At 35.0% G+C, this 17,650-nt stretch overlaps 1 protein-coding gene across 14 annotated transcripts in view; it reads right to left on the bottom strand.

Annotated features, from left to right (window-relative positions):
• The window catches only part of PPP1R9A (protein phosphatase 1 regulatory subunit 9A), a 314,721-nt gene that overhangs the window by 131,873 nt on the left and 165,198 nt on the right, over window positions 1-17,650 (bottom strand). For all 14 annotated transcript variants that reach the window (XM_046670458.1, XM_046670459.1, XM_046670466.1 and 11 more), the window contains exons 3-4: window positions 11,052-11,184; window positions 2,711-2,831 (exon numbers count right to left, since the gene is read on the bottom strand). In XM_046670458.1, coding sequence (XP_046526414.1) covers window positions 2,711-2,831; window positions 11,052-11,184 — 254 coding nt within the window. The remainder of the gene's footprint in view (window positions 1-2,710; window positions 2,832-11,051; window positions 11,185-17,650) is intronic.

The following is a 17,650-nucleotide window of genomic DNA, read 5'->3' as shown; positions in this document are numbered from 1 at the left end:
AAATGTCCCGTGTACAATCATAAAATTTATGGCAGCAAAAACTAGTGGTTAACATATTTAATATTATTTTACTAAAAATTTAGAACTAAAACAGAAGGTGGAAATGGCTATCACGTCACTCAGCTAAATTACAAGTTAGCCCGTAAGAGGCAGAGTAACAAAAAAGAAGGGAAGAGAAGAGAAGAAAAAGAAAAATGTTAGGCCCAAGTAAATGTTTTGAAAGTGATTAAAGCACAAGTATTCACTCATTCAACAAAGGTTTAGCGAGCACCCCGAACATTTAGGCATCATATGAAAAGGTACAGACAGACAAGCAGAGCTTGACAAAAGAAAATTAGAATGTTGGGCGTAACATCAAAGAATAAGGGAGACAAAACTTTTTGACTATATTGGATGACTCAGAAGGTAAACAGTCATGGCAACATTTTGAAAGTACTCAAAATATGGTGAGAGTTTATGAGACATTCAGAAGGGGTAAAAGCAATCACAGCAATTAACAGCCTTTTTGTGTGGAGGTAAGAAGGGGGAGGAGGGAAAAAAGAATTTTCTGTATACCTCTGTTTATTTAACATCCCTTGAAGGAAGTGTGACCAAATCTGAGATTGTCAGAAAACTGAAAAATCTGAGATCTGAGAAAACTGAAATCGTTTTCTTAAATAAGGAAGAGTTATTAAGAAACTAAAACAAGCTAGAAAGGTATACCACAGACTCGTATCCTTTTACAGCTGTAAGAAAGTGTAATGGACATCTAATCCAGAACTTTAATTTTGTCCACAATTGAGGTCTGAAGAGTAACTTTTCCGAGGTCACACGGTGATAACTTTATTATTTTTAATTGTAGTTTAAAACAAATAAGCATTACAGAGTTCCATAAAAAATTAAGAATTCCATATTAACTGAAATCCAAAAGAATACAGACTAGAGCCATTCAACACTTTGGTGTGTATTAATTATAGATTTTATGAGAGAGAGAAAGAGATGGAGAAAGACAGAAAGAGAGGTTGGGGGAATGAATACATAGAAAACATATCCACACAAGAACAGCATCATACTAATCATACTGTTTTGTAAATCCTTAAGACAAAGTTTTTCTATATCAATAAGTATACACAACATAACTTTTAAAAAATTATTATTGACTGGAGCAACCAACTGTTCCTTTTGTCATTTTTTTATACTGATACCTTCTAAATAGCAAATATTTAAATATTGTCCAAATGAGCATGCCAGTAATAGTGATAATAACAATAATTTAAAAGATGCAAACATTGCCATGGGTCTAACAATAAGATCACTTACTTTTAGATATATGTATATATCCTCAATTTTCATGCACACATAAAATGAAAGGTATGGATTAAAAGATCTCTGAAGTCCCTCTGGCCTCCAAAATTTTATGATCCTGTGCATATTTTATACAACTTTCTGTAGTTTTTCATAAGACTTCCCGTAATAACTTTTTTTTTAATTTCAAGTTTATTCCTACTTCATGCAAGAACAGTTTCATACACAAAAAGCACTACAGAAGGTTTTTTATTTACATAAGCTTATTTAGTACTTAGAACAACCCTGCAATGTAGGTAACATGAAAATTAAGTAATTTGCTCAATATCCCACAGCCACTAAGTAGAGGGCATGGGATTAAGACTCCTGGTCACACGATCCCAGAGATTCTGCTCATTTCAGTAAATCAAATTGCCTTTCTTAATATATTCACAGAGGCATTTATTAAGCATCTATTATAACAGTAGCAGGATTACTACACTAGGTAAACATTCATTTAAAAGAACTGAGGAAATGCATGCTGGGACTGAAAAAGCGTATTTCTCATATTGGTGTAAATACTGACACTACATAGAAGAGCAAATCAGGAAATAGATTAACAGAAAACAAACCTACTTTTAAAATTTAAAAATGAGCAACGGAAAAACAAATAGGTCTGAGTTTAGAGCAACGGGAACCGGCTAGTGCTGAATGCAAAATTTTCTATCTTTTTGTTTTTTAATCAATTTGTATTTTGGTTGGGTTTGTGGCCATTTACTTAACAGGAATAGTTCATAATAAGGTAGTATTTTTTAATACTAACAATAAGAATTATTTCCTATCACCTTAGAATAACTTTTAAATTTTTCATGAAACAGAGAAATGATGCAGATTTTACAAACAAATTTTAATTCATTTGGAAGAAAGGTTCTAAATTAATAATGGGAAATATTTACCTCTACCATTATGTGTTTTTAGACACAACACATTTTGAGAAACATTGATCTCCAGAATTACCACCATCACACAACTGGAGTTCCTATGTTCCCTTCTACCTCTGTCATTTTTAGAAGTGCCAGAACAATTAGCATTTGTTTTGATATTTCTGAAGTAAAACCATACGATGATCTCCATAGTACATATTCTTAAATTATATGCACCCATGTTTCTGTCCACTTCCCACTAGACAGATAGATGAATGGATAGAGTCAAAGGTAGACAGATATAGATAATAGATCCATCCACCCATTTACCTAATATACATTAAAGAAAGCAGGTATTCTGCCTACATATCAGAAAGTAATTCAACTGTTTTAACATTTTCCACATCTGGGACACACTCTGAAATTCTGTCCTAAAAAATCAAAAAAAGAAAGCTACTACTAAAAGAAATTCCAAGAAAAGTTTCCTAGAAGATTTTAGTTATTAACAACAGTAGTCCGCTTACCTGCCATCCCGTTGGGCAGCACCACTTTCTGTTACGGTCTTGACAAATATTCCCAGCTTTTCAAGTCCAGCGTCTGCTCCAACACCCATTCCAATAATACTTATACCAAGTCCATCCTCATCTATGAAAAAGCAAAAAAATTCAACAACCTAAGTTTTACACTAGTTCGCAATTAGCTGGTGACTATTTGCTGATTTTAATTTTTTTCTTTTTGGACTATATTATATGCTTGCATTGGTGGACTTTCTTTTTCTATGCTGGGGAGCAAGGTGTCAAATAAGACCCCCCCAAAAGGTTCATGAGTTTAGTTTCATTTTACTACTGCAGTTGGCTGTTCATTGTGATCCCAAGGTAATAATCTGAGTAATCAATCTGCCTTAAAACATAGCCTCTTTAAATATATAATATTTTAAGCACAAAAGCATACATATACATACATTATTTTAAATAAATGTGATCCTAACATATCTGGATTTTCCCCTTTATGTGGTCTTTTCTTTTTCATTTGTTCCATATCCCCATTCCTGTTAATGAGATGGTATGTGTCTTTCGGTACTTTCCTCTGTCCTATTATAAAAGCATATAAATCTATCAACAATATGTTCATAAATATACATATATATGGCTTGTTTTTCCTTCCTATTTGCTTTACACTGATAAGATCATATTATACCTACTTCTCTATGCAGCTTACTTTTCTATTTCAATGATACTTCATGGATATCAACTTACATAGCCTTAAACCACTTCTAATAATCCCATAGTTCATGGGAAGATGTTATTATAACTTACCCAACCATTTTTATACTGACAGGAATTCACTTTTGTTTCCATTTTATTGGCTCTGTGAACAATACTGACAACACGTTTTTTAACTTACTCACAAATCATGTGTTTATCCATATTTCCATCTGCCCTATCCAGGAACGTACATATTTTAACATCAATGAAATAAAACATACACTATTTTGCACTCCACATTTTTTGGTTAACATTCAAAATTATCTCCTGAAAGAGTCAAAGTCTTTGTAATCATGGTGTATTAGCTGCATAAAAAAACAGACACTAGCTAATCAACAGCGGTTGAGTATTAAAGGAAACCTGGCTCATGTACTCAACAGAATGCCTGATGCTTTTAAAAGACTTTTTAGCAATAACCTTTAACTTACTAGGTATTTTTAATTAGTAATCTTTTGTATAGGATTCATCTTATTGATTATTATTTGTCACCAAATTCTGCTTTAAGTATTTCTAAGTACAATTCATAATCCTACATCTTTATTCTACATATGTTTAAAAATACGTCATTTGGTAAAAGTGTGATTTGCTTGCTCAGTTGTGTGCTAAAGAAAACTTGATATGGTATTCACCCTGGAGGAACTGTCTGATGTGATCTCCAGCTGAAGGTACTTCCACATTGATTCTAAACATAGGTATTGCTCCAGTGTGAGAATTTTAATGTTGACTAATTTATGAGGATCATTGCAGACTTTCCTTCATTCCTCACATTTAGAATGTTTGTACACATTTATGATTTCCCATATCTATTTCATTCTGACTGTTTCTCTGGTATAGACACTCATGTCCATCAAGAGGCTTTCTCTAGCTAAAAATATTCCCATACTCATTACAGTTTTAGGGTTTCTCCCCAGAATGAGTTTTCTTGTGCACATGCAGATCTGTGCTGATGGCTCTTCCTCACTGGTTACATGTGTAAAGTTTCTTCTCTCCCACATGAATTCTCTTATGTGTATAACAGCTAGCTGTATGGCTGAATTCTTGCCCACATTCATCATATTCATAGGGTTTCTCTAGAGTGTGAGTTTGTTTACGTTGATGAAGGGACGAATGATGACCCAAAGCCTTCCCATATAAGGTTTTTCTCCCCAATGTGTTTGCTCTTGTGTTAAGAGATGATCACTGCAGACTCTTTCACATTGAATAATGCCATAGGGCTTCTCTCCTGCATGAAATTTCTGGTCTCTACTAAGTATTAGTTGAATTCTTGTTCACATTCATTGTATTTACAGGAGTTTCTCTTCATTATGAATTATCACATGTCGAGCCAATCTTGAGTTGTAAGTGAAACTTTCCCATGCTCCGTACATACACTCAAAGAGCTCCTCTCAAATGTGGACTCTGTGCTATCACGCCATTAAATAGTTTCTTCCTCCAAATATCCTGCATGAAAACGATGTCTTAGTTTTTAAATCCATTTTCCCTGCCTGGACTCAGGCTTTAGCAAAATTATCTTTCTTCCTTCCATAGCTCTTCTTATTGCTCTAACTGGTAAATTACTCAGATTTGCAGAGCTGAAAACCTGATTGTGGGAAAATCTCTTATTAGCTTGAGCCATCCTCAATTCCAGTGTAGACTAACTGAAAGACATGGTGATAACTGAAAGGCAACTAAAGGAAGAGTACAATCAACCCAGAGACCAGATAACTGATGCTCATCTCTGTACAGGTTTCTCTGAGAAATGTCAAGCATGGGTGAAGTCCAGAGCCACACACTTGAAGGCAACTGATTTTTGTGCCTGCACTGTCAAGAATCCAGCAGCCATTCTATCTTCATACTCTCCTAGAGACAAGCAGAGCACGAAATAGGCAAGGCAGCCAGGAAAAGCTGGAAGAGACTGTGACGCTGTGTTATTATGGAAGATGCTATCACCATACTCTGGAGCTCAGAGCTTATTTTTTCTCTTAGGAGAGAAGGTCATCTTGGTTTAGCATTCCCTCCTTGCTAGTGAGATTTGAGCTTCTATCATATGAGCGTGAGTTATTAGATTTCCTCTTCAGTAAACTGCCCGTTTTTCTACTGAAAAATTTTCTTTTTTCCTCATCATTTGCAAAGATCCTTAGCATAATATAGATATTAACTCCACATCATCTATAATGAAGATTTCCCTCCCCTAAAACTTATCACTTACCTATTGGCTTTGTTTGACAAAATTACCTCTAAAAACTTAAAATTTTAGATGATTAAATTGGTCCATTTTCTCTTTTATAACTTGTGGTTTTCCATTTCAGTTAAGCCCCACCTCCCACAAGCCTAGATGACAAATGTAGTCATAAATTTTCATCAAACATCTTTATTAATTTATTTTTAATATTTAATTATTTAATTCATGTAGTTACTTTTTATATATGATGTAATGAAGATGAAGGTGTCCAACTTTAGATTCTTGCAAAGAGACGCTGTTGCACCAGAACAATTTGTAAAACAACATTGTTTCTTCTGAATTAGAATATCACACATGTCATATATTAAATTCTCATGCATACTAACATCTTTTTCTGGATTTTCTACTTTGTTCCACTGATCAATTGCTATGTGAACACAATCTGTTCTAACTGTATAGAGGCTTTACATTATATTCAGATATTGGGAAGTTAAATCCTTTCACAGTCTTCTCCATACTTCCCTTAAGTCTGTATTTTTGCATATAAAATTTAGTATTATACTATGCAATCCCCTCTCCCAACTCCACTCTGATCACAGTTCTATTTGAACTGCATTAATTTGTATATTGATTTATAGGTATCAGAGACACAGAATAGGAGAGACTTTCCTACACTAAGTCTTCTCATCCAAGAATATGGTACATCTTTCTATTTGCTTAGATCTTCTATCTTTCAAAAAGATGTATTTTCTACACATAAATTCTATGTTTTTCTTAGTGATTAATTTAATAAGTTATTTTATTGTTTTGGTGCTATTGTAAATGAAATATCGTTCCTATTTTCATTTCCAGGTTATTAGTGTTATATTCACATTCACATATATTCATAAGAGGAAAAAACAATTAATTTTCTCATATATATATAAGCAAAAGCCTACTTTTCATCTACTATTTTCTATTGTTTATACTGATAATTAAGAGCATTCCAAATCTGACTCCTTTTTTTAACTGAAATATTCTTAGTGTTTCCTCAATTTAAAAGTAAAATTCTCTGTTGGTATTATGATGTATAGTTTGTATCATATTTATGTTTCTATACACTAACAATGAACTATCAGAAAGAGATATTAAGAATACAATCCCATTTACAATTGCATTAAGAAGAACAAAACACTTAGGAATAAACTTAACCAAGGAGGTGAAAGACCTGTACACTGAAAACTCTAAGACATTGATGAAATTGAAGAAGACACAAATAAATGGAAAGATAGTCCAAGCTCCTGGATGCAAAGAATTAATATTGTTAAAATGTCTATACTACCCAAAACAATCTACAAATTCAATGCAATCTCTGTCAAAATTCCAATGACATTTTTCACAAAAATAGAATAAACAATCCTAAAATTTGTATGGATCTACAAAAAACTCTGAATAGCCAAAGCAATCTCAAGAAAGAAGAACAAAGCTGGAGGCATCACACTTCCTGATTTCAAACTATACTACAAAGCTTTAGTAATCAAAACAGTATGGTACTGCCATGAAAACAGATACACAGATCAATGGACCAGAGTAGAGAGCCCAGAAATAAATGTATGTATATTTGGTCAAGTAATTTATGACAAAGGAGCCAACAATATACAATGGGGAAAGGAAAGTCTCTTCAATAAATGGTGCTGGGAAAACCAGACAGCCCCACACAAAAGAATGAAACTGGACCAGTGTCTTACACCATACACAAAAAATCAATGCAAAATGGGTTAAAGACTTGAATGTAAGCCCTGAAACCATAAAATTCCTAAAAGAAAACATAGAGGATAAGCTCCTTGACACTGGTCTTGGTGATGACTTTTTGGATTTGACACCAAAGCAAAGCAAACAAAAGTAAAAATAAACAAATGGGACTACACCAAACTAAAGAGTTTCTGCACAGCAAAGGAAACTTCAACAAAATGAAAAGGCAACTCACCAAATGGGAGGAAACACTGGCAAATCATGCATCTAATAAGTAGTTAATACCCAAAATATATAAAGAACTCATGCAACTCAATAGCAAAAAACAAATTTGATTTAAAAATGGGCAGAAAGGGGCTGGCCCCTTAGCATAGTGGTTAAGTTCAGTGCACTACAATTCAGCAGCCTGGGTTCGCAGGTTTGGATCCCAGGCACAGACCTACACCACTCATCAGACATTCTGTGGAGATGACCCACATATAAACTGGAGGAAGACTGGCACAGATGTTAGCTCAGAGCTAATCTTCCTCAAGAACAAGAACAAAAAAAAAATGGGGAGGAAACCTGAATAGACATTTTTCCAAAGAAAATATACAAATGGCCAACAGGTACATGAAAAGGTTTTTCAACACCACTAATCATCAGGGAAATGCAAATCAGAACCACAAAGAGATATCACCTCACACCTGTTACAATGGCTATCATCAAAAAGACAAGAGATATCAGGGGAAGGGGGGTTGGGGGGTGGGCACAGGGGGTGAAGGGGAGCTCTTATGTGGTGACAGTCAAGAAATAATGTACAACTGAAATCTCGCATTGATGTAAACTATTATGAACTCAATAAAAAAATTGATATAAAAAAGACAAGAGATAAATATTGGCAAGGATGCAAAGAAGAGAACTCTTGTACACTGCTGGTGGGAATGCAAACTGGTATAGCCACTATGGAAAATAGTACGGAGATTTCTCAAAAAATTAAAAATCAAAATACCATATGACCCAGCTATTCCACTACTGGGTATTTATCCAAAGAAGTTGAAATCAATAATTCAAAGAAACTTAAGCACCGCTCTGTTCACTGCAGCATTAGTCACAATAGCCAAGACCTGGAAGCAACTCAAGTGTCCATCAACTGATGAACGGATAAAGAAGATGTGGTATAAATATACAATAGAATACTACTCAGCTATAAATAAAAAGACAAAATCATCCCATTTGCAACAATATGGATGGACCTTGAGGGTATTATGTTAAGTGACATAAGCCAGATAGAGAAAGACAAACACTGCATGATTTCACTCATATGTGGCAGATAAACAAACACATGGACAAAGAGAACAGATGAGTGGTTACCAGAGGGGAAGGGGGTTGAGGGTAGACAAAAGGGGTAAAGGGGCACATATGTATGGTGACAGATAAAAATTAAGACTATTGGTGGAGAGCACAATGCAGTCTACACAGAATACTGATAAATAATGTACACCTGAAATCTCACAATATTATAAACCATTATGACCTCAATAAAACAATAAAAAAAGAAAAACAATCATACATACTGCTGCATGCAATCGTGGCTCCCTCATCTTTACTGCTAAGAAATATTTTATTGAACGGACATGCTAGAATTTATATATGCTTTTCTATCACTGACAAATATTTGATTGTTCTAATCTTTTGCTATTATAAGCAATACAATAGCCCACAGCCAAATCCAGCTGTTTTCATATAGGCCATGAGCTAAGGATGGTTTTTACATATTTAAATGAATGAAAAAAGTAAACATTATTCTTATGTTCTCTTTAACCTCAAATGAAAGAATCCTTTAATGAGAACAATTAGCCAGTCACGTTTAGTGCAATGACTTGTATTCTTTTTCTCCCAAACAATTTTATGCTTAATATTTACTTAGTTTTCAGCTCTTCTCCCCTCACCTTTGCTGTTTTGAACAAGTTGATCTTCATTTCTTTCCCTCCCTGCTAACTGGGAAGTATGTGGGTGATGTGTTCTTCAAATCCTTACATATCAGCAAATTTCTGTCTTTCACCAGGACAGGTAAATGCTCTCTGGGATGGATATAGGATTCGTGGATCATCATCCTTTTCTTCTCACCGGTGTGTGAAATTATATGTATGTCTCCTCACTTCCAGTGCCACAGATGAGAAGTCTGCTGCTAGTGTAATAATTTTACCTTTGCAAATACTTTTCCTTCTTTCTTTGCTTTGATTTTTGGCCTGATTTGTAAGATTTTCACTTTATGTTTGAAGATTAGGATTTTTCCCAAGCTATGCCTAAGTGTGGGATTTTTTTTTTTAAATCCTCTCACTCACAACCAATTGGCTTAGCCCTTTCAAATCTGAGGCTTCAGTCTTTTTTGAGTTCAGGAAAATTTCCTCTATTATTTATCTAATATATCTCTCATCCTCTATTGTCTTTTTCCCTTCTGTTATCTATAAGTTTTATTTTGGGTCTCCATCATGATTTTTCATGGATTTTTGCTCTGTCTTTCGAGAATTAGCTTGGCATATTTCTTAGGCTTGATCTTATAGGTCATCAATATGAGTCTCGACAATAACCATCCATTCCTCTTCAATTCCTCTACTGAAATTTTTAATTTTAAAATCAATGTTTTTGTTGTTGTTAATTTGCTTAAGAATGTCTTTCATAAACCACACTTGAATACCCTTATTTGGTTTTTGTTTGTTTGTTTCTTCTTTGTTATTCAAGTCGTCACCTGTTCTGCTTTTTCCCAAAGCTCTGAGAGACGTGATATATTTCTGTTCATTGGGTCCTAGTCCAGTGCCCAGGTGTACATCTTACATGATGATAACCACAGCCGTCTCTGGCCCCGTGGGTCTCCAGTTACTAGAGCAGGCAGGGCATGACTCTAGGGAGAGAAATCAGAGGCCTTCTGCTCCAGATCTCCCGGCTCTCGTTTAACCCTTTCCTCTCAGAGATGAAGAGGATTCTACTGCTGTCATTCCAAAATCCATAATTTTCTAAAGGCCTGGCACTCCCCATATTTACCACACTTGGAGTCTAATCACGACCACTCTCCATCCACCAAAAAAATAAAAACAACCACGTGGGCCTGGTCGCGTCACCTAGTGGTTAAGTTCGGCCTGCTCTGCTTAGGCGGCTGGGTTCAGTTCCTGGGCACTGACCCATGCCACTTGTCAGCAGCCACCCACACACAAAATAGAGGAAGATTGGCGCAGATGTTAGCTCAGGGCAAATGTTCCTCAAGCCAAAGGAAGAAGATTGGGAACAGATGTTTGCTCAGGGTGAATCTTCCTCAGCAAAAAAAATAATAATAATATAAAATAAAAACAACCACATGCCCGAAGCTCTCACTTACAGCAGCTCTCTGTGGGCTCTCACCTGCACCAGCCACTGCAGAAGTACCAACAAAACATTAGGCCTCACTCATACCTTCCTAGTCCTAGCCACCATCCCAGCCAACTAAAGTGGATGGGTTTCACTTGAAAGTGGAAGAGCAGACAGAGTCTTTAATTCACCATCTATACAGAATTCATATCAACTATTTATAAAATTTAATAAATAAAACCTCCCATGAAATCCTTACTAAAAAGGATTTCCTTACATATCCAATGCTTACCAAAAAAAGACTATGCTTAGGAAAAATAAAGTCATTTCCGTTTTATTAACATGTTGATATAATGACATTATAAACATTGTAAACTCATATACCTTTCTCTAGTTCCACTGGGAAGAGTTCCAGCTTTTCTACACGCTTTTCGAGTTCATACTCAGCTGAAGCAGCCACAGGGTCAACTTCATCATTTCTCCTGTCATAGTCTTCATTGGAGTATGTGCTGAAAACCTGTAATAAGAGGTCAACAAAAAGATGATAATCCAGAAAAGACAGCTTTCCCAAGCAAAAAAAGTCTGTTAAGTATCCAAAACTACATTAAGTTAAAAATTTGGAGCATGAATTTCTTCTAAACAACTGTTCTGTCTTTAAAATCAATTGAGATGTTAAGAAAAGGAAAACTGAATCAGAACAAAACTAACTAATTTTAAAAAATGTTTGAGTCATTCTACCACTTTTAATAATTTGGGAGACAACTGTAGCCACAGAATACATTATTTAGACAGGAATATTCACTTTTAATAGAATTAGAATATACCATATTAGCTGCAATACTCTGTTGGTTCCTAATGAAACTAAGGTAAAGCATCCTGAAGCTCCCTAAGCAAACAGATTTGAGCCTGTTTCATGCTATGACCTCTACGAACTCCGACGCTGTCATGTGTCAGCACTATAATTATATTTCAATCATAGAATCACTGAAACTGATTTCTATTCCACACGGTACTGGGCTGCACTAAGCTCTCATTTGTCATCTCTCATTTTACTTGTATGCAGATTTAAATTAAATTTTCATTGAACCTTTCTGTGAAATAATTATCAAAATATTGCTCAAGAGCTGCAGAACAAATAAGATATTGCCAACTCTTTCTTTCTGACCTAAATCACTCTAAAGACTACTAAATGTTGCCTTCAGCAGTGGCTATAGGAAACCTGATTGTCCTTATTTCTACTGAAATATTTGTTTTATTCGAAAAGTAAGTAAAAACAGGTATACAGCCCCTCTCTTGATACATTGAAGAATATTTAAAATAACAAAAGAAATGTATAATTCATCAAGCCCAATTAATACGTATAATAAAAACTGACATTTTCATTTAAATTCAACAATTATTATGCATCTAAACTGTGCCTGGAAAAACTCTGTAATGTCTCTAAAAATCTTAAAATCTAGGAATAGTCTTTTAAAAATTATAAATAAGAAGCTATAATAAAAATAGAAAGCAGAACAGAAGGTCAGAGATGAAAGAAATCAAGCCTATTGCCTACAAAGCTGGCCCTGCTAGTCCAGGTGTGCTTTACATTCGTATTACTAGAAATCTGGCAACTCATGTATGCTATATATAGCAACCTAGAAACCAGGAACACATATGACATATACAGAGGCAGATGTAGTGTGGTTCTTAATGGTATATACTTCTGAAAATATAAGATTTGTAGCAGAATGGACACCCTTTTTTCTTCCTGACTCTCAACATGTTTTCATAGCCTCATCCCACACCACCGCATTTCTCCACCATAGTAAACATTACTGCATCAAAATGCACACTTCTAAACTACAGGATTTGTACCTTTTCCATTAATCTTTTCATAAAATATGCTTCCTATGCACCTTCCATAGAACCCTCTACTATTTTTCTTAAATTGTCAGATTTATGACTTTCTTTTAGACAGCCCTTTTGATCTTTAACTTCCCTTAAACTTTGTGGTAATCACTTATTCACATTTATTCATTCATCAGAAATTTACAGAGTACCAACTCTACGCCAGACATTGTGCTCAGCACTGGCAAAGGCAGTGACAAGCAGCTGATAGCTTAGTAGGGACACAGAAATCAAAATAAACAACTACGATAAGATGTGATAACTGATCTAACGGAGGAATATATCATGCAATGTTTTTTTTGTTTGCCTGAGAAAGGGAAGAATTCCACAGAGGGGAAAATATTTGAGTTGAGTCTTAAAAAATAAACAAGGATTCATATATTCAAGTGTACAAGAGGTAAAATGTATATGTCAAACATAAGACCCTAGACAAAAATAAAATCTATACAAATATCTTTTGGAAAACATCAACAGTTGAGTAAACTACAATGCAACAGGCCCAGGAGAGCAAACTTTAACAACATACAAAAAAAGATATCTGGATCTGGAACTTACATGTCCTGAAAACTACTGGCAGCTACGACTGGAAATTATTCTATTAATGTTTGCCACTTGCCTACTTCTGCTTATAGGACCAAGTGTATGACTGCAGAACAAGGATTTAAACAATATTCATTCTGGAACATAACTCAATTTTGCTACCACATAGTAAGTATATAAATAGATATAGTAAGTATATAAATAAATATGTGTGTATATACATACATACATGTATATATGTGTGCGTGTGTGTATTTATACATAAAATGTAAGTAAGGGAGAACTGTTTCAAATAAATTCACACCTTCCTGACTTTTTTCAGGATCCCAAAACACTCTGCTATCAAATGTTCTTCCCAATCAAGCTGGTTTATGAAGTTCATTTGAGGCTATGCTGAAATTAAACAAACAAAAAACTATATGACTACATATTGGAAAGTGGTACTTCGAATAATTTTTGAGGCATCTATCAATCAGATGACTATATCACCATCTCATTCTGTAGAAAAGAAATAATTTAAGATACTGTTCATCTTTCACTTGGTCATAGTCTGGTAAATTGTGTGGGCACATAGGAAAAACCTATAAATAACTGAAAAAGAAAAACCAGAATTCATTATTTGCAGATTAAGCTATTGTTTACTTGTAGAACTCAAGACATTTAACAGAAAACTATTAGAACTAATAAGAGTTCAGTAAAGTAGCAGAATAAAAAAACCAATATTAAAAAAACCCACAATAGCTTTAGAAAATATAACAGAAAGATGAAAAACTATAAAATACCCAGGAAATACTGATTATAAGTGTGCAAAGATATCCTTCTCTATAAAACTTAACCAAAAAATACAAAAAGTCCTGAATAAGTATAATGCCATACCGTGCTCCTCGATTAAAATCCTCAATATTGTAAAGACATCTATGGTCCTAAATTATTGTAAATGTCAGTTTGCCCCAATTTAATTTATGAATCCAGGGCATTTAAATTTAAAATCCCACACACATTTTTCATGGAAACTAACAAGCTGCTTAAAAAAGAATAATACGGATGGAAACAGATCCTATCAGATATCAAAACACACAGTAAAACATTTTTTAAAGCAATATAGTTCTGGCCCCAGGGAAGATCTATTTTTGTACTCTTTTCTGTTCCACTCCTCTACTTTTCTATCCAAATTAGTTAGGGTGGCCTATTCAATAAATAGGAGAGAAGGAAGAAAATATCCACCTGAAAAAATATTCCTATCTCACATCATTTACAAAAGTAAAATTCGGATTGTTTAAGAACAAAAAAAAATCATAAACCATAAAAGTACTGAAAGAAAACATGAGACAATGTTTAATAAGCTAGAGAGGACCTTCCTACAAAATCACAAACCCAAGAAATCCTAAAGAAAATGAATAAACTATTTGATTAAAAATCAGTGCTAAAAACTTCTAGACAACAAAATATACCATAATGTATTTATAAGAAAAGTCAAGTACTAGAAGAAAACAGTACTAAATATCAAGATGAAATATAAATATACATAATATATAAAAGGTTTTATCAACTCAAATATTTGCATATGTACGTCGGGAAAACGAAATTAATGAGAATTCAACAAAGAAATACTAATGTTCAATAAATGATGTAAAGATGCTCAACTTCATTAAAAATTAAGAAAATGTAAATTACAACAAGGAAATACCATGTATTCACTCAGAAGAATGGTCTAAAAAAACGACTGCAACATCCAGAGTTTGTGAAGATATAGGAGAAAGAGTACTCTTGGAAAACGAGGGGGAAAAGCATAATTTGAGAATAGCTATCAAGATTTTAAATGTAAATACCTTTGACCTAGGGGCTGGCCCCGTGGCCAAGTGGTTAAGTTCGCGCGCTCCGCTGCAGGCGGCCCAGTGTTTCGTTGGTTCGAATCCTGGGCACGGACATGGCACTGCTCATCAAAACACGCTGAGGCAGCGTCCCACATGCCACAACTAGAAGGACCCACAACGAAGAATATACAACTATGTACCGGGGGGCTTTGGGGAGAAAAAGGAAATAATAAAATCTTTAAAAAAAAAAAATACCTTTGACCTAATAATGCTACATCTAAGTATTTATAGAGATACTTGAAAGTGTGCACAAAGATGTATGTGTAAGGAAGTGCATTACAGCACTATTTATAATAGCTAAAAGTGGGAAATTACCTAAATATCCACTGATAGAGAAAATGTCTTACTAAATTATGATACATACATATATGTAATTTTATGCAATGATTAAAAGATCTATCTCTGCTGACATGAAAGGCTTAAAGTGCATATATTATTAAACCAAAAAAACACATTGCAGATATATATGTCTATATCTATCTGTATTTCTAATTAGCATGATCCCAATTTTAATCTAATTTAAGGACCTCCTAAATTCTCTAGCTATGAAGCTTTTGCCAAATTGTAAAACCACTCTAAGCCTGTTTCCTTATTTACAAAATGGCTATTATAATAATTATACCTACCCCATAAAGTTGCAGTGAAAATGAAATGAGAGAATCCACGTAATCGTGCTTGGCTTGATGTGAGGGGAAGGAAAGCCTTCCTAGGATAATATGAGAGAGAACAGTATTCCCCTAGATACCTACACTTATCTCATACCCTCGTTTTTTTGTTTGTTTGTTTTTTTAAAGATTTTTTAATTTTTTCCTTTTTCTCCCCAAAGCCCCCTGGTACATAGTTGTGTATTCTTCGTTGTGGGTTCCTCTAGTTGTGGCATGTGGGACGCTGCCTCAGCGTGGTCTGACGAGCAGTGCCATGTCCGTGCCCAGGATTCGAACCGACGAAACACTGGGCCGCCTGCAGCGGAGCGCGCGAACTTAACCACTCGGCCACGGGGCCAGCCCCTCATACCCTCGTTTTTAAGTTTTGAATATTTCATCCACTATAATGCTTAATCCTCTTGAAACAAAAATTTGCTTAAGTAATTTGCTATTATAGTGTAGACTGGCCTGCCAAAATCCCTCCATGTGTCCAGAGCAAGGCGCTGTCATTACACACTGGCTCATCACCAGCCATGCTTTGTTTTGCCTTGCCCAGGAAGAACCTCAGAGATGAAAGGAAACTGACCTCGGTAAATACTACCCTTTCATCAATATAGTTTTCATTCTTGCAACATTCTTACAACAGTTCTACCATCTTTATTTATATTACCATAACTGTAATACAGATAGTTAATCAATCAAATAATAATCAGAGCCCCATCATGATATTACTGCAACGCAAAAAACTCGAAAGGCCAACAGCATCCTGGGCCTCAATATTCGATACCATCAAGATATATATATTTAGTTCAGTCACCTTCACGTTGTTCCTGTGTTATTTCACTGAAAAAAGCAAACAAAAGGATGTTTAAATTTAAGACTTCTTGTTTCAGAGCCAAAAAGCGATATTCTGTTCCTTGATCAAAGGAAACAAAACAAGACCTTATTCCTTGCTTCACAGCAGAGGCAGGCTTTTAGAGGTAACAACTTTACAAATAGTCAGCAACAACATTTCTGACCCAGCAACCCAAGGCTATGAAAAACAAATAAAGTTAAAATTAGCTTTTTATAAGATTTCAACTAGAATCATTCTTTTTCATGTTTCTGGTAGTTTGAGCTCCAACACTTTTTCAAAACAACACTTTTTCAACAATAAGAAAAAAAACTTATTTCCTTTACTTCTTATGACACATTTTCTTTAATCAATGCAGATCAAAATAAAATCAGGATTTTCTGTAAATATTGACTGGGAGGAATCTCCCACAATGCTTCCACGAGGTCTCAGTTCCTCCTGTCGTCTGGGTTCCGCTTCATCTTCCTGACACATCAAAGATGGAAAATGTTCCAGGTTCTAGCACGCTGTGTTTCAGATGATGGCTTGGCACAGTGTGCTCCTGGAGATTAGCCAAGCATTCACATGCTTCCACAGACGGGCCCCACTTATCATAAGCTTCTTTGGCAGAGCTCTAACTCACCTTCACATGATCTTAGTGGCTCTGCTAAACAGACTCTAAATTGAAACTAAAAGAAAGCATGGAGAAGACAGTCCACATCCTAAGGTTTTAAAAACAAATTGGCAATACACCATCCTCAGAAAGGAGGATCCTGACAACGTTAGAACTGTCATTACAACTGTCTAACGTTGTTAGAATAACATGCAACTTTAGCTTTCCTTTTCTTCCCCCAGAACAAAGGCGAGTTCACTATTTACAATAGTAAGAACTATAACTTCTCAATTACCTAGTACATGCCATGGAATATGTTAGGTTCTTGTTGCAAACTGATGTAAGCCAAACTGGAGTTCACAATTATCAGGCATTTGAGGGTAAACATTGGCAGTCTCCAAGATGAGGGCTTTCTGTTGCATATAAAAACACTGATGAGCAGCAAGGTGAAAAACAGACCCACAGCTCTATCTTGTAAGATCAGTAAAGTCCCAGATTTCTGTTCTTAAGCTACTATGAGAAGTAACCTGCACGAAAGTGTACCTAAAGGAGTTGTGACAATATTCTACAGTAGGATGTCTCTAACCTTC

The sequence above is a fragment of the Equus quagga genome, chromosome 8 (assembly GCF_021613505.1).
Source record: "Equus quagga isolate Etosha38 chromosome 8, UCLA_HA_Equagga_1.0, whole genome shotgun sequence".
In the NCBI taxonomy this organism is placed as follows: Eukaryota; Metazoa; Chordata; class Mammalia; order Perissodactyla; family Equidae; genus Equus; species Equus quagga.
This window is presented reverse-complemented; position numbering and strand designations above follow the sequence as displayed.